Below are 23,289 nucleotides of genomic sequence, written 5' to 3'. Positions count from 1 at the left end.
AGATATAAAAATCTCAAGGTCTACATATTTAGAAGGAAAAAAAAGAATTATATTACCATCAGAATTCTCAAAAACAGCATGCACAGCAAAGAAATCATTTTCCTAAAACTTAATAAAAGAAAAGGTGGACCAAAAGTCTATATCTAGTCAAGATGTGCTTTAACTATTAAGGTTATAGAAAAGCAGTTTTACACATACAAGAACTTAGGGAATTCTATACGATATTAGCCCTCAAGAAATCTATTAGCAGGTAAGTGTAATCCAACCAAGAGAGGACTAAGAGTACTTCAGCACTAAGACTGATGGTAAGAATATGAATAAATAAAAATGTAGATTATATTAGTTTTCATCTCTACATCCTACAAGGGTAGGGACAGGGGTGGAAAATTAATGTATAAATGTTATACATTGAGACAAAGAGAACTAATGCACTTTTTAAATGGAGGGAAAAGGAGAGGGAAAAAGAAAACTAAAGTAAGCTCGATGTCAATGACTGTTGTTCAGGCAATAGGTAGGTGCTACAGGATACCATTAAAATCTTGACAAACCAGGGGTGCCTGGCTGGCTCAGTTGGAAGAGCATATGACTCTTGATCTCGGAATTGTGAGTTTGAGCCCCATGTTGGGTGTAGAGACTACTGAAAAATAAAATCTTAAAAAAAATGTTTACAAGCCAGATAATAAAAAGTACACAGGTATGCACTAGAACAAAATACACACCTGTCTAAATTTAAAAGTAAAACTCCAAAGAGTACTCTTAAAGGTAGACAAAGAAACATAGTAAATACACAATACACATAATTATAAAATAATTTAAGAATTGAAATGGAACATTTTAGTTATATCAATAGATGTGATGGGATTAAATCATCTATTAAAAGAAAGACTTCAATTTGGTTCAGAAAGTAAAACACAATTACAACTCAGTGTGGTACATAAAAATCATACCTAAAACCAAGTGATTCTAAAAGACTAAAACTAAAGGGATGGACAAAAAATATCCTAGAAAAATGGAGCAAGAAGAAAGCAGTGAGGGCTATTTTGCATTAAATATAACAAAAAGAGTAAAATTTAATGCTAAAAACAACAATGATAGTAAATATAACATTATCAGTCATATTTACTATGAGTATTTACACACCAAATAATAAGCAATCATTTTTATGAAGCAAATATAAGAGATACAAGGAGACACAGAAAGAAGTGTACTAATAATTAGTAGACTTTAATAAACCATTCTCATTAAAACACAGATCAAATGTTGAGAAGGGTAATAAATAAGAATAAAGAAGACCTAATGAACATAAGCAATGAGGGCGACTTTTTATGAATATATTTCAAACACTTTACCTTTGTAATACAGAACACATCTAGTTTGTATTGATCATATATTAGCACACCAAGAAAACATCAGTGAGTTCCATGAAGTATATGTGTTATAAATAACACGTTAGATTGATGTGCAATAAGACTAGAAATTATTTTAAAAAATAAAAAAAACAAAAAGCACTTCCACCTGGGCAAAAGAAGGAAACCATGCAAATTACATTTCTAACAAATAAAAACAAAATCTCTACATATCATAATCTATGGGTTATATTTAAAATAAAAACCACAGGAAAACTCACAGTACTAAGTTCATAGTTCTACACTAAGAATACAGTATTTTATTTATCAATAAAAATATAAAATTCAACAAATTCCTAGTTCAACAACAAAATCAGAAAACGTACAAAAGAAAACAAAAGAAAGCAGGAAGAAGGAAATGTAAAATTAAAAGAAGAGATTAATAAGGTACATTACTTTAAAAAAAAAAAGCCATAGACGTAGACCTAGGTCTAGATCTAACTGATTTTTAACCAATTTAAAAAATAGATAAACCACTAGCTAATCAAGAAAAAATAGAGATAAAGTAAAATTTATAAAATAGCAAATGACAAGGAAGGAATATCCACTGAAATAGAAGGAATACTTAAAATTCCTAAGAAACTAATTCACAAATCTCTATAAAAATGTATTTGAAAATCCAGATGCAACAAATAATTTTCTTTTAAAAATTTTTTTTTCAACGTTTTTATTTATTTTTGGGACAGAGAGAGACAGAGCATGAACGGGGGAGGGGCAGAGAGAGAGGGAGACACAGAATCAGAAACAGGCTCCAGGCTCTGAGCCATCAGCCCAGAGCCCGACGCGGGGCTCGAACTCCCGGACCGCGAGATCGTGACCTGGCTGAAGTCGGACGCTTAACCGACTGCGCCACCCAGGCGCCCCAACAAATAATTTTCTAAGGAAATACAGATTACCAAAATTGACCCCATTCAAGATAGAAAGCTTAGAGAGACTAATTTCTGAAAAAATACAGTAGACAAAGTGATCGGGAAACTAACCCATTGAAAGGCACCATTCAACATGGTTTCATACAATAATCATATAAAAACTTCTAGCAGTCCCAAGCCTCCCTAAATTATTGCAAAGCACTGAAAACAAAAAATGCTTCATAATTCTTTTTCATGAGGCAAGTCTGATACCAAAACTGATAGCAAAACTTGAATAAAAATAGTGCAAAAACCCACACAATGCAAGAAAACAATAGGTCAATATTATTTGTAAATAACAATGCAAAAGTATACTATATCAAATATTAGCAAATAGAATTCAACATCATATAATAAAATAAGATGACCAAATTAAATTTATTCCATAAGATTGATTCAATATTAGGAAACCTATTAATATAATGTACCATGCTAATAGATGAAGGAGGAGAAAAAAAAACTATGATAATCTTCAGGAATACTGGAAAATGCTTTGACAAAATTCAATACCCAATCATGACAAAAATATTCAAGAATTATGTATTTCTTACATAAATACACACACACACACACACACACACACACACACACACACACACCCACACATACACACACACCATAGTTCTGAAACCAGTATCCTATTGAAGCAACACCAGAGGCATTTCCCCTAAGATCACAAACAAAGCAAAAATTCCCAATATCTATTACTACTATCCTTACTACTACTACTACTACATATTAGAGATATCAGCTAATACAATTAGATAAGAGAAATCAATTAAAAGCATACAAATTCTTACAGAAGTAAAATAACTATTTGTAGATGATGTGCCAACATACCTGGAAAATTCTAGAGAATCAATGATAAAAGTAATTCAAACACTAAAAGAATTTAGAAAATAGGATAAAAAATTATACAAAACAGCCTTCATATACTCTAATAATAACTATGTAGAAGACATACTAAAAGAGAGCAACCAATTAAAATAACAATAAATATTAAGTAGGAATAACTTTAACAAGAAATGTATAAAACCTGTGTGAGCAAAACTTAAAACTTTTGAAAACCTATATGAGGAAATCTTTTGAAAACTCTTAAAAATCACAAAGACTAGATCAAATTCAAAGATGTTACCTATCCTTGGATAGGTTGACACAAAATATAAAGATATCAATTCTAAGTTAAATTTCAATACAATTCCTATAAAATATCAACAAGCACTTTAACTTTCATATGGGCAAATATGCAAGAAAAGCCAAAAAAAAAAATATTGGAAAACTATGAGAGGAAGTGTCCTTCCAGAGATTAATAATTTATAATTTATAATTAAAAGTATTTACTGGCTCATGAATTGACAAAAAGAATAGTATATAAAATAGAAACTACAGAAATAGACCTAATTATTTATGGATATTTGGTATATGACAAAGATGGCATCTCAAATCACTAAGTCAAAAATAAACATTTTTATAAATGGGAGCCATTGGATAAAGGACAAAATTTGATCCAGACTTTATACTATACACAAAATTAAATTCTAAATACATCAGGAATCTAGATGCAAATCTACAAATACTAGGAGAAGACATGAATGAATTCCTTTTTAATTTCAGTAGACAAAAGTTTTCTAACTATGACAATTCCAAAGCAAAAAAAAAAAAAAAAAAATTGACAAAGAAATCAATAGAAAAGTTAAAATTCTGCATGGCAAAAACAATGTAGTAAAAGTCAAAAGACAATTTATAAATTTTGAGAAAATATTTGCAATATACATATAAAATAAACAGCTAAGAACTCTGATCAATTTAAGAAGAAAAGATTCTTTTAAAAGGAGAAAGAAGGGCACCTGGGTGGCCCAGTAGATTAAGCATCTGACTCTTGGTTTAGGCTCAGGTCATGATCTCAGGGTCCCTGTGATAGAGCCCTCTGCACTGACAGCATGCAGTCTGCTTGGGATTCTCTCTCTGCCACTCCCTTGTTCTTTCTCTCTCTATTAAAGTATATAAACATTTAAAAAAAAATAAAATAAAATAAAATAAAAAGGAGAGGGAAAAGACCAAACTCAGTAGAAACAAGAAAAGACATAACCAGATAATTCACAAGGATACAAAAATATGATCCTGAAACATATGAAAAGATATCCACCATCATTCACAATTGGAGAAATACACATTAAAACCATACTGAGATACTATTTCCTATCTATCAGACTGGTGAAATGAAAACTCTAACAATGGATTCTGTTTGCAAGGCTGTGGCGTAATAGGCCAGTGAGAATGTAACCTGGTACAACCCTTCTGCAGGGTAATCTGGAACTAATAAACCTACATAAGCACTTACCTTTTGAAATCCCACATCCAAGAATTTACTCTGAAGAAACATTACCAACAATGGAAAATACATATGCATAGGTAATTTATTGTGAATTTTTGTTAATGGCAAACTGAGACAATCAAAATGGGTTTTCTGGCTCTCATGTACCAAGTACTAAAAGGAAAGGGTGGCCAGGTGTCAGATATACCAGTTTCCATTCAGAAAATTAACATTAATACAATGCTATCTCTTATCTATACACCTTATTCAAATTTAATCAATTGTTCCACTTACATCCTTGTTCTAATCTAATCTAGAATAAGGTGGTACATCTAGTTGTCATGTCTCTTTATTTCCTTTAATTAGAAAGAGTTCCTCAGTTATTGTTTTTCATGACCTTGATATTTTTGAAGAGTATTAGACAATTATTTTGTATAATGCCTCCCAATTTAGGTTTGTCTGATGTTTCCTTACAATTAAATTTATGTTAGACATTTTTGATAAGAATACTCCAGGAGTAATGCTGTGTCTTTCTCACTGTGTCACATGAGGAGGTATGTGACGTAGATCTGTCCTAATACTGATGTTAGTAATATTGATCAATAAAGTTCTAGGCATTCAGAAAAGGTATAATCACAGAAATAGTAGCCTTAGCATAATACATAAGTACAAATAGCAACTAGAATGTAAAGAGAAACTAGACCTAGAACTTTGCCAAATGGTGGGGGAGCTGCTGGAACCCTTTCCATGTCAGGAGGGGCTGCAAGTGCCACAGTTTATGCCCCCTCTCCACCTTGATAGCCCAGAGAGAAGCAGGGTTCAGGTTCCCTAGCTGGCCTACACTTCAGTAAGTTCCAGACCCCTAGCCCACACCAGCCCCAGCCATCCCACCAAAGTAGCACCAGTGTGGTGCCCACCAGAACACCCCTGAGCAGTACTCACTGTAACTCCAGCCATTACAGCAAGGTGGAACAGGCGTAAAGCACCCCAGACCCAGGCCCACACTACTTTGGCTCCACACAATTTACTAACACACTCCAGGACTCCCTGGCCCACATCCACCTTAGTTCCAGCCACCCCGACAGTGCATCCCTTGTGTTAAGTGTCCCCAGAACACCCCAACTTGTAGCTTTAGCTGTCCTCCCAGGGCACCCTGTGGGTGGGGAGTCCCTAGACAGCCCTGGCCCATGCTCACTTCAGCTTCAGCTATCCTGCCAGGGATCCTCTCATGGAGAGCCCAGGGAATGCTCCAACCTGCGCCAACTTCAGCCATAGCTCTCCTGCCAGAGCACCCTCTCTATGGAGAGCTCTGGGACCACCTGGCCCAAGCCCACTTTAGCTCAAGCCATCCTACCAGGGCAGCCCAAACATGGAGTACCTGGGACTCCGTGCCCATGCCAGCCACAGTTCCAGCCAGCCAAAGTTATCCAGTATACACAGAATACACAGGAAATGACATACATAATACCTTTCTTTTAAGTTTAGAAGTAGCTATTCTACTCAATTCAAAGGAACAAACACAGAAAGTCAAGCAAGATGGGAAGACAGAGGAATATGCTCCAAACATAAGAACAAGACAAAACCTTAGGAAAAGGACCAAATGAAACCTAGAGAAACAATATGCTTGATAAGCAGTTTGAAATAATGATCTTAAAGATCTTCACTGGACTGGAGACAAGGGTGGAAGAACTCAGTGAAAACTTCAACAAAGAGTTAGAAAATATAAGAAAGAATCAAAGCTGAAGAATACAATAACTGATATGAAAAATACACGAGAAGGAATCAACAATAGGGGATGAGAAGAGATGATTAGCAATCTAGAAGACAAGGTAATAAAAAGCACTCAAGCTGAACAGCAAATAGAATAAATTTTTTAATGAGAATAGGTTAAGGATAGGTTAAGCAATCTCTGGGATGACATCAAGAGAACAAATATTCACATTATAGGGGTCTCAGAAGAGAATAGAGAAAGTAGGAGGCAGAAAATTCATTTGAAGAAATAACAGCTGAAAATTTCCTTAACCTGGGGGAAGAAAACAAACATCTAGGTTCAGGAAGGACAGAGAGTTCCAAACAAGATGAACTCAAGGAGTTCCACACCATGGTACATAATTAAAATGTCAAAGGTTAAAGATAAAGAGAAAATTTCAAAAGGAGCAAGAGAGAAACAAAAAGTTACATAGAAGGGAAACCACTTATGGCTATCGGCAGATTTTTCAGCAGAAATGTTGTGAGCCAAAAGAGAGTGGCATGATATATTCAAAGAGCTGAAAGGAAGAAAACCTACAACCAAGAATACGCTCCATGGCCATGTTATCACTCACAATCGAAGGAGAAATTTAAAAAAGTTAAAGTTCATCATCACTAGGCTACTGTTAAAAAAAATGTTAAAGGGACTTCTTTATGTTAAAAAGAAAAGGCCATAATCAGAACTAAGAAAATTATGAATACAAAGATGTAAAATATGAGAATACATACCTAAAACGGAGGTGAAAAAATTTTTATAATGTGTTCAAATTTAAGTAACTGACTTAATATAGACTGCTATATAATTAACATGTTATATATAAACCTCATGGTAAAGACAAAACCAAAATTTATAATGGGTATACAAAAAATAAAGACAATCAACTAATACAACAGAAAGTCATCAAAGGAAAGAGAGCAAAAGAAGAAAAAAACTGAGAACTACAAAACAACCAGAAAACAATTAATAAAAGGGCAATAAGTACATACCTATCAATAATTACTTTAAATGTAAAAGTAGGTCTAATGCTCCCATCAAGACATAGCGTGGTGGAACAAATTAAAAAACAAGACCCATTTGTATGCTGCCTACAAAAGACTTATGTCAGACCTAAAGACACACAGAAATTAAGAATGAAAGAATAGGAAAAGATATTCCACACAAATAAAAGCAAAATTAAAAAAAGCCAAGGTAGCAATACTTATATCAGACAAAACAGACTTTAAACAAAGCTTGTAATAAGAGACAAAGGGCATTATATAATGATAATGGGGTTAATCCAACAAGAAGATATAACATTTGTAAATCTCTATGCACCCAACATTAGAGCACCTAAATACATAAAGGAAATATTAACAGACCTAAACGGAGAAATTGACAGTAATACAGTAATAGTAGAGGTCTATAACATCCCATTTACATCAATGGATAGATCATCCAGACAGAAAACAAAGGAAACAGTGGCTTTGAATGACACATTAGACCAGATGTACTTAAAATATCCATGCACAACATTCCATCCAAAAACAACGGAATATACCTTCAATTCAAGTGTACATAAGACATCCTCCAGAACAGATCACACATTAGACCATAAAACAAGTCCCAGGAAATTTAAGAAAATTGAAATCATATCAAGTATCTTTTCTAACCACAATAGTATAGAACTATCAATCACAAGAAAAAAACTGGTAAAAAGAAAAACACATGTAGGCTAAACAGCATGCTACTAAATACCATGCTACTAAACACCCAATGGGTCAATGAAGAGATCAAAGAGAAAATCAAAAGATACAGGAAGACAAATGAAAATGAAAAGACAACAGTCCAAAATCTTTGGGATTCAGTGAAAACAATTCTGAGAGAAATTCATACAGATACAGGCCTACCTCAAGAAACAAGAAAATTCTCAAATAAACAATCTAACCTTATATGTAAAGGAAATTGAAAAAGAGAATGAAGCCAAGGTCCATAAAAGGAAGGAAATTAAGATCACAGTGGAAATAAATGAAATAGAGATTTAAAAAAATAGAAAAGATCAAGGAAACCAAGAGCTTGTTCTTTGAAAAGATAAAATTAATAAACCTTTAGCTAGACTCATCAAGAAAAAAAGAAGAGGACACAAATCAATAAAATCAGAAATGAAAGAGGAAAATTAATAGCCAACACCACAGAAATACAAAGACTTATACGAGAACATTACAAAAAATTATGTCAATAAATTAGAATAAATGGATAAATTCCTAGAAACATATAATCTTCCAAAACTGAATCAGGAAGAAACAGCAGCTGAACAGACAAGACACTAGTAATGAAACTGAATGAGTAACCAAAAAACTCTCAAAAAACAAAAGTCCCTGACCAAATGGCTTCACAGGTAAATTCTACCAAACTTTTATTTAAAAAAAATTTTTTTTTCAACATTTATTTATTTTTGGGACAGAGAGAGACAGAGCATGAACGGGGGTGGGGCAGAGAGAGAGGGAGACACAGAATCAGAAACAGGCTCCAGGCTCTGAGCCATCAGCCCAGAGCCTGACGCGGGGCTCGAACTCACAGACCGTGAGATCGTGACCTGGCTGAAGTCGGACGCTTAACCGACTGCGCCACCCAGGCGCCCCTCTACCAAACTTTTAAAGACAAGTTAATATCTATTCTCCTCAAACTATTCCAAAAAATAGAAGAGAAAGGAAAACTTCCAAAAACATTATAAATGTATTCTACAAAGCCAGTATTACCCTGATACCAAAACCAAAAACACTATAAAAAAAAGAAAATTACAGGCCAATGCCCCTGATAAACATAGATGCAAAAATCCTCAACAAAATACTAACAAATCACATTCAACCGTATATTAAACAGATTATCCACCACGACTAAATGGGATTTACTCTGGGGATGCAAGGATAATTCAACGTTCATAAATCAAAACAAAGGTTAAATATCATATGATCATCTCAATAGATGCAGAAGAAGCATTTGACAAAATTCAACTTGAGTTCATAATTAAAACTCTCAACAAAGTGGGTTTAGAGGGAACATACCTCAGTATAATAAAGGCCATACGTGAAAAACCCACCGTTAACATTATACTCAATGGTGAAAAATTGAGAGCTTTTCCCCTAAGATCAAGAACAAGACAAGAACATCCACCTTCCCCACGTTTATTCAGCATAGTACTGGAAAGCATAGCCAGAGCAATCAGACCAAAAAAGAAATACAAGACATCTAAACTGTTTAGGAAGAAGTAAAACCATCACTATTTGTAGATGATATGATACTATACATAGAAAACCCTAAAGATCCATCAAAATTCTATTAGCATAAATAAATTCAGTAAAGTTGTAGCATAAAAAGTTAATACACAGAAATCTGTTGCATTTTTATACACTAATAGCAAAGTAGTAAAAATAGAAATTAAGAAAACAAAACCATTTACAGTTACACCAAAAATCTTGTACTCTGAAAACTATAAAACATTAGTGAAAGAAACTGAAGATAGAAAAAAGAAATGGAATGATATTACCATGCTCATAGACTAGAAGAATTAACATTGTTGAAAATGTCCATACTACCCAAGCTATCTACAGATTCAATGCAATCCCTATCAAAATACCAACAGCATTTTTCTCAAAACTAGAATAAATAATACTACAATTTGTATGGAACCACAAAAGACCTAAAAGCCGAAGCAATCTTGAGAAAGAACAAAGCTGGAGGTATCACAATCCTAGATTTCAAGATAAACTACAAAGCTGTAATAATCAAAATAGTATGGTACTGGCACAAAAACATGTAGTAGATCAGTGAAACAGAATACAGAGTCCAGAAATAAACCCATGCTTAATGGACAATTAATCTATGACAAGGAGGCAAGAATATGCAATGGGAAAGTCTCTTCAGTAAATGACCCTGGGTAAACTGAACATCTATGTGCAAAAGAATGAAAGGGTATCACTTCTTATACCATACAAAAATAAATTCAAAATGGATTAAAGACCTAAATGTGAGACCTGAAACCATAAAACTCCTAGAAGAAAATGCAGGCAGTAATTTCTTTGACATAAGCTTTAGCAACATTTTTCTGGATATGTCTCCTCTTGGAATAGGAACAAAAGCAAAATAAACTATTGGGATTTCACCAAAATAAAAAGCTTTTGCACAGTGAATGAAACAATCAACAAAATGAAAAGGTAACCTATTGAATGGGGGAAGATATTTGCAATGATATATCCAATAACAGATTAATAGCAAAAATATGTAAAGAACTTATATGACTCAACACCAAAAACAAACAAACAAATAATTAAATGGGCATTAAGTCCAATTAAAAATGGGCAGAGGACCTGAATAGACACATTTCCAAAGAAAATATATAGATGGCAAACCGACACACGAAGTTATTCAACATCACCAATCATCAGGGAAATCAAATCAAAACCATGAGATATCAGTTACACCTGTCAGGTCACCTGGAATCAAAGACAAGAAATAACAAGTGTTGGTGAGGATGTGGAGAAGCAGGAACACTTGTGCACAGTGGGTGCAAACACTGTGGAAAACAGCATGGAGGTTTTTCAAAAAATTAAAATGAAAATACCATACGATTCAGTAACTCTATTACTGAATATTGACCCAAAGAAAATGAAAACACTAATTGGAAAAGATATATGCACCTCTATGTTCATTGTGGCATTATTTACAGTAGTCAGGGTATAGGAACAACCCAAGTGTCCATGGATAGATGAAGGAATATAGATGTCATATATATATATATGTATATCTCACATATCATGTATCATAAATATGTGATAGAATATTACTCGTCCGTAAAAATGATTGAGATCTTGCTATTTTTGACAACATGGATAGACCCAGAGGATATTATGCCAAATGAAATCAGTCAGACTAAGAAAGACAAATATCATATGATTTCACTTAGATGTGGACTCTGAAAAAAACAAAAAAGAAAAAATAGACCCATAAATACAAAGAACAAACTGATTGTTGCTGGAGGGGAGAGGTAGGGGGATAGGCAAAATGGTTGAAGGGGAGTGAGAGATAAAGGCTTTCAATTATGGAATGATTAAGTCACAGGCATAAAATGTACAGCATGGGGAATATAATCAATGGTATTTAATAGCATTTTATGGCAAAAGATAGTAGTTACACTTGTGGTGAGCAGGGCATAACATATGGACCTTTCAAATCACTATGTGTACACCTGAAACTAATGTACTACTGTGTGTCACCTATACTTCAATTTAAAAATATATACATACACACAGGCACACACACACACACACACACACACACACACACACACGATAGTAATTCTAAAGGGGGAAAAAAGCAGTCTCATTTTCTTCCAGTGACCCCATGTATGTCATGATACTATCAAAGAAAAAATATTTTAGTACATTTTCTATTATTTACAAATAGACATAATTTTTCATTTAATAACTACTGGTCAGGAGGACTCTCTTACCTTTTAAAGGGCACAGCATTTTTCAGAACAGTCTCCACTTCCACAATATTTGCTCTGGCAAGATCTGCCACAGTAAGATAGCCAGAAGCATAGAAGAACCTGGCTCGCTGTGCATTAAGTAAGGACACCCGGACCAGGTCACACAGCTCCCTCTGGATGCCAAATGTAAGACGCTTCTGAAATTGGGAAAGTAGTAGTTCCATGTTGTGCCAGCCGAGGCGGTTGGAAAATACTGTAATCATCCCTACAATAATCATAGAATATTTATGAAATTAAAAATTCTTGGGCTTCCTGGATGGCTCAGTTGGTTGAGCGCCTGACTTCACTCCGGTCACAATCTCTCAGTTTGTGGGTTCTAGCCCCACATGGGGCTCTGTGCTGACAGCCTGGAGCCTGGATTCTGCTTCGGATTCTGTCTCCTTCTCTCTTTGCCCCTCCCCCATTCACACTGTCTCTCTCTCTCTCAAAAATAAACATTAAAAAAAGTTCAAAAATTCTTTTAAAAATTCTTTATAAATAATTCTCTATTTCTTTAGATACTTTTGTCTTGCTGTATCTTTTGTTTTGTTTTGTTTTGTTTTGTTTTGTTTTGTTTTGTTTTGTTTTACCAGCAGAATCGTAAACTTTAAGAGGCACAAAGGCACAAAGTGTACGTTAACAGGCGAGTAGACACATGTTCAGGGCCTAGCTAATTGGTCAATAAAAGGGGTAAACACATTGTCATCTCATTTATTCTTAATCATGAACTTGATATTTGAAAAAACTGAGGCAGAGCATGTTAACACAAAATACACAAAAAGCCCTCACTCTAGTTCATTCGTCTCATTCTCTCTTCCTTCCTTTCTTTCTTTAAGGAAGAGAGAACTCTTTAAAACAGGTGAGGGACTCTTTCATCTAGAGCAAAATAAGAAAATAAGAGAGATGATTTAAATATTCAAGTGCTGAGAGGAGTACAAAAAGTGAAGCTCCTATTGGTATTTTCTTCAAGGAAAGGTTGCCCAACTTAATAGCTATTCCCTCATGAGATAAAGAGGCCAGAAGAGCCAATGTCAAGGCATTAATATAATCACTTCCCTATGAGAACATTAATCCTACAGGCAATTTGAGATCCTTCATGCCAGTGAGTTGAAGTCTCCAGCCCCTCCTACAATCTTTCCCTCAGTACTCTCATATATGCACACACCTTCACAATGAAACCTCCTACACATACAAATCCACACTCTCTCCAGCAGCCCAGGGTTTCCTTCCTAAGAGTTTGTAAGGATTTCTTGGTAAAATCAGACCCAGAACTTCCCTGTTTGCCTAGCTTACAGATAGGGGTTTAATTTTATTAAGGGCAGACCAGTGTTTCCTTAGAGGAGAGATATTTAGAACAGTCTACCAGATATACAGAAATCCCTCTGTAGTTGCCATCCTCCTACTCAATAACAAATATTAATCAGCAACTTGATGAGAAAGGGGAGGCCATTGAGAACTCTGGGTCTACTTCCTGCAACAGTGAAAACATAAAAACTAAAAAAAAAATAAAAAGGAGGATGCTTAGCAGGTGGCTAAGCAATGGAGGGAGACTAAGATCCAGACACTCAGCTAGCTGCCAGCTGCCAATCCTCTGGAGCAGGGTGAGAAGCCATAGTTTTAGGGGTTCTTATGAGGACAAACACACACAATTATGACTTTACATGATCCCCTCATTTGTAGAGAAGCCTAAAATAAATGGAATATGAAAAAAAGTAATTTTAACTTGATCTCAAACTACAGAGTCTCAAATAAATGTGGAAACCCTTGTTTAACTGACCTGCATAAACAGCTGCTGACTGTTGTAAGGATTGAATCTGTCCACGACTGCATCCATATTTCTGATTTATTTCCTTTAAGGGAACTTCACTGATTAAGTCTAATAGCACAAGACTGGTAAAAAACCTGGAAAGTAAATCACCAAAAGTGTGGTAAGAGATTACTTATGCCTACAATGAAGATATATGCTGGGAAACAAGAAAGAATCAAAAAGGCAAGTGAAGATTTATACACTGTGAGAAGATTCCTAATAGGATATAGGATTAGTGGACAAAGACTGAGCTCAATGTTGGTCAAATAAATCCTGACATACATTAGTACTATAGCATAACAAGGAACCTAATACCTATATAACAAAAAGAGCTCCTCCATATTTCAATACTGCTAACTAATTTCAAGAAATAAGACTTGGTTCAAGAAATATAATGGCACAATAATTTAAAAGAACATCTGATACAGTTACATGATCATCTATTCATATTTCCAAAAAATGACATAATTTGATAATAAAACCAGTTTTGACCTGAAAGGTCCTAGTGCCACAAATAATCCAAGTATATAAATCCTTACAAAATTCACACTTGATTATGTTGTAAATAATATACTAGATACTAGCACTAAGAAAAATAATTTTATTAGATTTTAAAGAAGCTAAATGATTCAATTTCCCCATCTGAATTTTTTAATGGCTCTTCCCCAGAGCCATTATAATATTGTATTATAATAATGATACAAAGCACAACCTCACATGAAGCTACACTAAGTTGGCAATTCTAATTCACATCTTTAAGTAAAGGAAGTAATTAAATGTACTTTATTATTTTTTTTTAATTTTTTTTTCAACGTTTATTTATTTTTGGGACAGAGAGAGACAGAGCATGAACAGGGGAGGGGCAGAGAGAGAGGGAGACACAGAATCGGAAACAGGCTCCAGGCTCTGAGCCATCAGCCCAGAGCCTGACGCGGGGCTCGAACTCACGGACCGCGAGATCGTGACCTGGCTGAAGTCGGACGCTTAACCAACTGCGCCACCCAGGAGCCCCTAAATGTTCTACTTTAAAAGGTCTTCATCTACAATGACTTCTAAACTATAGATAGCAAGAGAGAAATATCAATCAATTCAGTAAATACAGGAAAGTGAAAATTTTTACCATACTCAGCCAAAAATTTGATTTTAATGATAATGAAAGTGACTACAATAAACTGAACATCTACTATATATCCAAAAACTGTGTTAAATACTGGATAGTGTAGACTCCTTGATATTTACCTTTTATGGATGGCCATCTGGCGATGCTGTCTCTCAGTTCTGGCTACTACTTTTCCTTTCACACAGCGAGCCAAGAACGCTTCTTCGACTCCCACTAGCTCTGCCACCCGTTTCATAGAAATTGGCAGCTTCTCCCATAAACAGAAAAATCGATACCAGTCAATAGTGGTCCAATCCTCGAACATAGGTGTAACCTAAAAGAAAGAAATATCATTCATTAGCTAAACAAATGTATTACAAAAGGAACAAAACTATAAATGTAAACTTTGTATTAAAAATAAAGGACTCAGCATTTGGAAAAATTTATAAATGTGGTAATACCTCACTTATATGGAAACTTCATTTATTTACAAACGAGTCACAACCAAAAGAAAAGAGACCACTGAGCATACAAACTGGATTTTACCAAATCCAAGAACTTTAATCATAGACACTTTTAATTTCAATGTCCTTACATTAAGTACAATCCTAAGTATTTTCTATGGTTTCCAAGAAAGAATCAGGAGAATAGAAAGAGGGGGGAAGGAAAGAAGGAATCAATATTCACAAATGTTACAATATATTATCTAAAATATCCAGGGTTCAACAACAATAAAAACTATGAGACATGCAAAGAAACAGGAAAGTGTGTCCCAAACACAAGGGAAAAACATGCAAAAGAACTTTGAGAGGTTCCAGATTTGGGAATGCCAGACTTCGAGGTATACAAATACAGTCAAAGAACAAAAGAAAACTATGCTAAATGAAGTAAAGGAAGGTATGATGACAATGTCTCAGCAAGAAGAGAATAAGAGTAAAGAGAAAGAAATGATTAAAAAAAAAGAGCTAAATGGAAATTCTGAAAGTAAAGAGTACAATAACTGAAATAAATAATTTACTACAGAGCTAAATACTACATGCAAGCTATCAGAAGAATCAGCAAACATGAAGATATACCAATAGAGACTATGCAGTCTGAGAGGACAGAAAAAAGGGAAGGAAAAATTAACAGAGCCTCAGAGAAATGTGGGAACTATTATGTGCAACAAGAGACTAAGTGAACTCCAAGTAGGATAAACATAAAACTATCCATACCCAGATGCATCATAGTAAAAATGTAAAAAAACAAGAGAAAATCTTGAAAGCAGCAGTAGAAAAACAATGCATCATATACAAGAGAAACCAATAAGATTAAGAGCTGACTTCTTAACAAAACAATGAAAGCTAGAATGCAATGAAATGATATGTTCTAACAGCTGAAAGAAAAAAAAAAAAACAACCATCAACCCAGAATATTACATGAAGGAAACTATCTTTCTAAAGTAAAGGCATCATAAAGGCATTTTCACTGAAACAAAAACTAAACACATTCTTTTCTAGCAGATTTTCCTTATAAGAAATACTAGAGAAAATTCTTCAGGTTGGAAAAAAAGTGACCCAAAACAGTATTTTAATTCCACACACAAAAAAACAAAAAGTACCAATAGAAGTAGTTATGTAGATACTTATAAAGACAGTATTATTGCATATTTCCTCTCCTTCCCTCTCCTGATTTAAAAAGCAACTGTGTAAAATGACATGTATGTAACATATAAAAATGCATTACATTTGGCAATAACAGCCCAAAGGTTGACATGTGGGAGTTGTGAAACTAAATAAAGAAAACCTCCCTTACCATGGATCAGGGAAGCCCTGAAAGGGGAGCTGTTAAGCCCATACCACTCATTGTAGCCTACATAACCAGCAGGAAGAAGGAAGAATTATTTCAACAAGGGAGAGCACTTTTCAAATAGGAATTGTATCTCCTGTCTTTAAAAATAGGAAGGAAGATCCCTCTCTGCTCTAGTGACAACATACTAACTACCATTTACAACCAATCAGAAACCACCACAAACTCAAACTCTTGTTCTTCTCCAGTACACTTTTGTTCTAAACAAAACACTCCCTAATTTCCTCCTAAAACATAATAGCGGCTGACCCTCCTTTGTCTTTTCAGACTTGCTTATGGTTCACCATAGCTTGCTTGTCCCAAATTGCAATTCCTCTGCTATTCCTGAATAAAATTCATTTTTTACTTAAATAAAATTTCTCTTTGCTCTGTATAGAGTTAACAGAGCAAAACTGTATTGGAGTAAGGAAATGACAAAAGATAGTAACTAAAAACAATAGGAATAAAGAAAAACACAAATATTAAATACGAATTTTAATGTAACAATAAATATACATTTTTCTCTCATCTTACCTTCTTTCAAGACATAAAATTGGGGTGCCTAGGTGGCCCTGTTGGTTAAGCATCCAACTCTTATTTTGGCTCAGGTCATGATCTCATGGTTCACAGGTTCAAGCCTGCATGGGGTTCTGCACTGATAGTGTGGAGCCTGCTTAGGATTCTTTCTTTCTTTCTTTCTTTCTTTCTTTCTTTCTTTCTTTCTCTCTCTCTCTCTCTCCCTCTCTCTCTCTCCCCCTCCCTCTTTCTCTGCCCCTCCCCTGTTCGCTCACTTTCTCTCTCAAAATAAGTAAATAAACATTTAAAAAGACATAATATTACATAAATTATAACTATAACAATGTATTACTGGGTTTGTAACACATATAGATATACACATATAACAGTAATAGCACATCAAAATAACACTATACCAGAATAATGTTTCTATATCTCACTGGAACTAAGTTAGTATAAATTTTAAGCTATATTATAACTCCTTGAGTAACCACTGGGAATAACTAAAAAAAAAAAAAATAGAGAAAAATTAATTAAAGAAATTAAAATGTTATACTAGGAAATATTCAATTAAAAGAAATCAGTAAAAGAAGTACAGAGGACATAAAAAGACATAAGATATATAGAAAATAAAGAGACAAAACATAGATGTTACCCCAACTATATCAATAATAACATTAAATGTGAATGGGTTAAATAATAAAAATTAACAGACTGGATAAGAAGCCAGAATCCAACTATATGTTGTCTGTAGAAGACATAGATACAAAAATACAAAAAGGTCAAAAGTAAAAGGCAGAGAAAATATAATTCCAGCCACAACCATAATAAACCAGAGTGGCCATACTAATATCAGATAAAACAGACTGTTCAAAAACATTAATAAAAACAAAAGGATCATTCTATAATGATAAAAGGATCAACCCATCAAGTATATATAAACAACTATAAATATATACAGGGTGCTGAAATACAGGAACAAAACTTGTCATAAATGAAAAGAGAAATTAAAAAATAATAGCTTAAGACTTAAATACCCTAACTTTCAACTGGATAGAACTAAGCAGAAGATCAACTTAGTCTTCTAAGACAATATTCTAAATCAACTAGACCTAACAGACATCTGTAGAACTCCATCCAACAAGAGAAGAGTGCACATTGTTCTTGAATTCACATAGAACATTCTCCAGGATAGACCATATGCAGGCAATAAAACAAGCCTCAATGTATAAAAGTAGTGCCTAGCTGCCTCAGTCAGTGGAACATGCAACTCATGATCTCAAGGTTGTGGGTTTGAGTCCCATGTTGTGTGTAGAAATTGCTTAAAAATAAAGTCTTAAAATATATATATATATGTTAAATATTATATTTAACATATATATATAAAATCTTAAAATCTTAAAAAATATATATATATACATACACACATCCATATATATACATACACACATATATATAATATATATAAATATATATAAATATGTATTTATAAAATATATAAATATATATATACACACACACACATCCATATATATACATACACACACTAAATTACACAAAGTATGTTTCCTAAGAATGGAATAAAATTCAAAATGTATAACAAATAATGTTTGAGATTCATAATGTGGGAATTAAACAAGAAACTACTAAATGACAATGGGTTAGGCAAAAAAATCACAATAGAAATTACAAAGTACCTTAAAATTAATGAATATAAAAAATGAAAACATAACGTACTGAACTTAGAAGATGCAGTGAAAGTAGTATTTTGAGAGAAATGTATAGCTATAAATGCTTCTATTAAAAAAATAAAGGTTTGAAACTAATACCCTAATCTTCAACTTTAGACAATTGCAAATTGAAGAACAACGTAAAGCCAAAATAAGAAGGAATAATAAAGAGCAGAAATTAATGAAATAGCCAAAAATAATAAAAGAAAAATCAACTAAACAAAAATTGGTTCTGGTAAAAGGCAAACTTGAGATACATAAAATTTTTCAAGATTTTATTTGAGCATAAATTGATTTCAATTGGGCAGTGCCAAACCAAAGGTGGTTAGAAGCCCTCCACTAACGGGGAGGAGCAAAGTTTTTATAGAGAAGATGCTGAAGCAAAGCAAAGCAATTATTTGACTGGTTATAGCTTAAGCACTTGCCTTACTTGGGAAAGCCTCAATGGCTGTTTGTGATTGGTTGTTCTCAAGTTTCAATTTCTTGGATTTGAGTGCACTGCTTCTGGCTTATGTTTTGTCTTGCTTATGTAAGCTACCAAGGCATTACAGCCACCTCAATCTAATGGCTTCCTTGTTTAAATACTTTTAACAGTGCTTTGAAAAGATGAATGAAATTGAAAAACTTTACCTAGGCTGATTCAGAAATGAAGAGAGAGGACTTAAATTACTAAAGTCAGGAATGAAAGAAGGGATAACATTACTGAATGTACAGAGAAAAAAGGAGGGGGGGTTATAAGAAAATAATGTGAAATGAATACCAACAAATTAGAGAAGCTATATAAAATGAACAAATTCCTGGACAAGATACAAGCTTCCAGTTATTAAATAAGTCACAGGAATAAAAGGTACAGCATAAGGAATGTAATCGATGGTACTGTAATAGCATTGTATGGTGACAGATGGTAGCTACATTTGTGGTGATCATAGCAAAACATACAGAGCTATTGAATCACTATGTTCTATACCTAAAACTAATGTAACATCATGTGTCAACTATACTCAATTTTTTTTAAAAAATAGAAAAAATAGGAATATAAGTTATACCATGGATGAAACTTGAAAATATTATGCTAAGTGAAAGAAACCAGTCATAAAAGACCACATATTATATGATCCCATTTATATGAAATTTCCAGAATACGAAAGTTTATAAAACAGAAGGCACACTATTGCATTAGTGGTTGCTTAGGACTAAGGGAGAATGAGGAGACTAGAGGAAATTTGAGAGTAACTGCTAATGCAACCAGGGTTTTTCTAGGGTGATGAAAATGTTCTGAAATTAGATATTGGTGATAATTGCACAACTCTGTGAATATACTAAAACCCACTAACATACTTTAAATGGTATGCTGTATAAACCATATTACACAAAGCTATTTTAAAAATATATATTCAACTTCTACATGAGAAAATTTTCAGAACATTCTTGGAAGCCCAAAAATAGACTTAAAGAAATAGAGAAACATGTCTCTTCATGAATAAGACCAATCAGTCTAAAAAAGAAGGATGTCAATTCTCCTACATGACAATGTGTAAATTTAACAATACCAATGAAAATACCAAGTTAATTCTAAGCATTACATTAAAAAGCAAGCAAGCAAGAATGCGTATGAACACTGAAAAAGGAGAGCAATGAAGGAAACTAGCCCCATTAGATAAAACATACAAGAAAAGCTTTTAATTAAAACAGGGTAACTCGTGTACAAATTGGTAAAATTGGTCTGTTGTCAGACTGACAAATGAGGCAGATATACATCCAAAACCAAATGTAAGTTTAAAATATCCAGATAAAAAATGCAAATTAGTACATAAAACATGGGGGGAAAAGTAAAGATAAAAGCTAAAGAAATTTTTTCATTCGTTGTGTGTAAATAAACCTTTTAATAAATGAAATTGTGACTGCAGAATGTCACCATGAAAGAAAGGTAAAATTGAAAAGCCATATACAGTAGGTCTCCCCTGCTGCTTATCTGTTGGTTTCACTTCCCATGGTTTTAGTTACCCACAGTTAACCATGGTCCATAACAGATGATATATCATCAGAAGGTCAATAGTGGCTTCACACTACATCATAATGTCTATAGTATTCACCTCACTTCATCTCATTACATAGGCAATTTATCATCTCACATCATCACAAGAAGGGTACATACAGTAAATAATTTGAAAGATCACATTCACAAAAATTTATAACATTACATAATTGTTCTATTTTTTTATGTTGTTGTTATTAATCTCTTACTGTGCCTAATTTATAAATTAAAATTTATCAAAGGTATGTAGGTATGGGAAAAACATAATATACATAGGGTTCGGTACTATCTGGGTTTCAGGCATCCACTGATGGTATTGGAATGCATCCCCCATTTTTTCCCTCCATGAATTGTCATGTGTTTTATTTTTCTATTGTGTTTTGTTCTTTTTCTTAAGTTTTTAAGGTTGTTTTATATATTAGGAAGAGTAGTGCCCCATGGCACATAGAATGTATCCCCCATGGATAAGGGGTGACTACTGTACTAGAATAAACTTCTAATGGAACACAGCTCAAAAGAAGGGAATCATAATCAGACAATTACATGAAGAACAATGTTAGAGAATTCCTTTATAATCTTAGATCAAGAAAAGCATTTCTTGCTGATACGGAAGTTCATAAATTCAACGACATTTTTTAAAAATGTGAGGTAAAACACACAATAAACACAGCCAAAGCCAACTAAAAAACTAGGATAAAAATACTTTCAACTTATACTACAAAGCACTATTCTCCCTAATATATAAAACAACCTTAAAAACTTAAGAAAAAGAACAAAACACAATAGAAAAATAAAAGACATCGACAATTCATGGAGGGAAAAAAGCATACTGTCCTTAAACAAATGGAAAAAATGTTCAAATGTATTCATAACTTAAAAATATAAATTAAAAATACACTAAAAAGTATAAAAGCTTATCAATATATATACTCTATTCATCAGGTTGTGGAAAAATAACTACCCTAATATAGCACTGGTAAAATTGAAAAGTGATACAAATCTTATGGAGGGCAATCTTACAAAACCAAAATCACATGTGCCTTTATACTTTATCAAACAATTGTTCTTTAGGGAGTCTTTCCTAAAGATATACCTCCCTCAAAACTAAATAATATATGCACCAAAGTTATTCACTGTAGCATCATTTGCCGTAACAAAATATTGGAAACAACCCAACTGTCCATCAACAGAGAACTGAATAAATAATGGTATACACACACAATGGAGTTATACAGATATTTTAAAAAAGAAATGAAAATCTCCATAAACTGACAGAGTGATTTCCAAGATATATTGTTAAGGAAAAAAGATGGTGCAAAAAAAAATGTATACAGTGCACTTACAGTAAGGTAAAGTAAGAATACATATATGTGCTTGCTAGTATTTATAAAACAAAAGAGATATAGTACTTTCTTATTTTATATACTTTATTACATTTCACAGATATTGTCTTTTTTTTTTTTTTTTTAAATACAAATTAAAGGTTTGTGACGGTCCTGCTTTGAGCAAGTCTACTGGCACCATTTTTCCAACAGCATTTGCTCACTTTGTGTCTCTGGGTCATATTTTGTAATTCTCACAGTTTATTTCAAATTTTTTCATTATTTTATGTGCTATGATAATCGATGATCAATTATCTTTGATGTTACTATTGTAATTGTTTTAAGGTCTCATTAACCACACCCATATAAAACTTGATAAATAAACTTGATAAATAAAGTGAACTTGATAAATATTGTGTCTTCTGACTGCTCCACTGACCAGCCATTACCCTAGGATCCCTCTCCTAGGGCTTTCCTACTCCCTGAGATATAACGATATTGAAATTAGGCCAATTAGTAACCCTACAATGGCCTCCACATGTTGAAATGAAAAGGAAGAGTCCCAAATCTCTCAAATCAAAAGCTAGAAATGATTAAGCTTAGTGAGGAAAGCATATAGAAAGCTGAAACAAGCTGAAAGCTAGGCCTTTTCCACCAAGCAGCTCTGTTGTGAAAGCAAAGGAAAAGTTCTTGAACTTTTAAATTAAAAGTTCTACTCCAGTAAACACACAAATGATAAGAAGGTGAAACATTCTTATTGCTGATATGTAGAAAGAGTGAGTGACCTGAATAGAAGATCAAAATAGCCACAACACTCCCTTAAGCCAAAGCCTAAACCAGAGCAAGACTCTAACTCTTCAATTCTGAGAGGCTGAGAGAGGAGAGGAAGCTGTACAAGAAAAACTGGAAACTGGCAGAGGCTGGTTTGTGAGGTTTAAGGAAAGAAGCCGTCCCCATAATGTAAAAGTGCAAGGTTAAGCAGCAGGTGCTGATATAGAAGCTGCAGCAAGTTATCCAGAAGATCTAGCTAAAATCATTAATAAACATAGCTACATTAAACAAAAAATTTTCA

General features: G+C 33.6%; 1 protein-coding gene across 7 annotated transcripts in view; it reads right to left on the bottom strand.

The window, feature by feature from the left end:
- POLQ (DNA polymerase theta) overlaps nt 1-23,289 on the bottom strand; it is a 118,603-nt gene that overhangs the window by 57,016 nt on the left and 38,298 nt on the right. For 6 of the 7 annotated variants that reach the window (XR_007155816.1, XM_047876046.1, XM_047876048.1 and 3 more), the window contains 3 exons: nt 14,928-15,121; nt 13,659-13,783; nt 11,864-12,107 (listed from right to left, as the gene is read on the bottom strand). Coding sequence is in view for 6 of the 7 variants with exons in the window: in XM_047876046.1 (XP_047732002.1) it covers nt 11,864-12,107; nt 13,659-13,783; nt 14,928-15,121 (563 nt within the window). In the remaining variant the exon portion in view is untranslated. The remainder of the gene's footprint in view (nt 1-11,863; nt 12,108-13,658; nt 13,784-14,927; nt 15,122-23,289) is intronic. The other variant, XM_047876047.1, reaches the window with a different exon arrangement.

Source organism: Prionailurus viverrinus, chromosome C2, assembly GCF_022837055.1.
Source record: "Prionailurus viverrinus isolate Anna chromosome C2, UM_Priviv_1.0, whole genome shotgun sequence".
Classification (NCBI taxonomy): domain Eukaryota; kingdom Metazoa; phylum Chordata; class Mammalia; order Carnivora; family Felidae; genus Prionailurus; species Prionailurus viverrinus.
The sequence above is the reverse complement of the archived record's forward strand: the minus strand, read 5'-3'. Positions and strand labels throughout refer to the sequence as shown.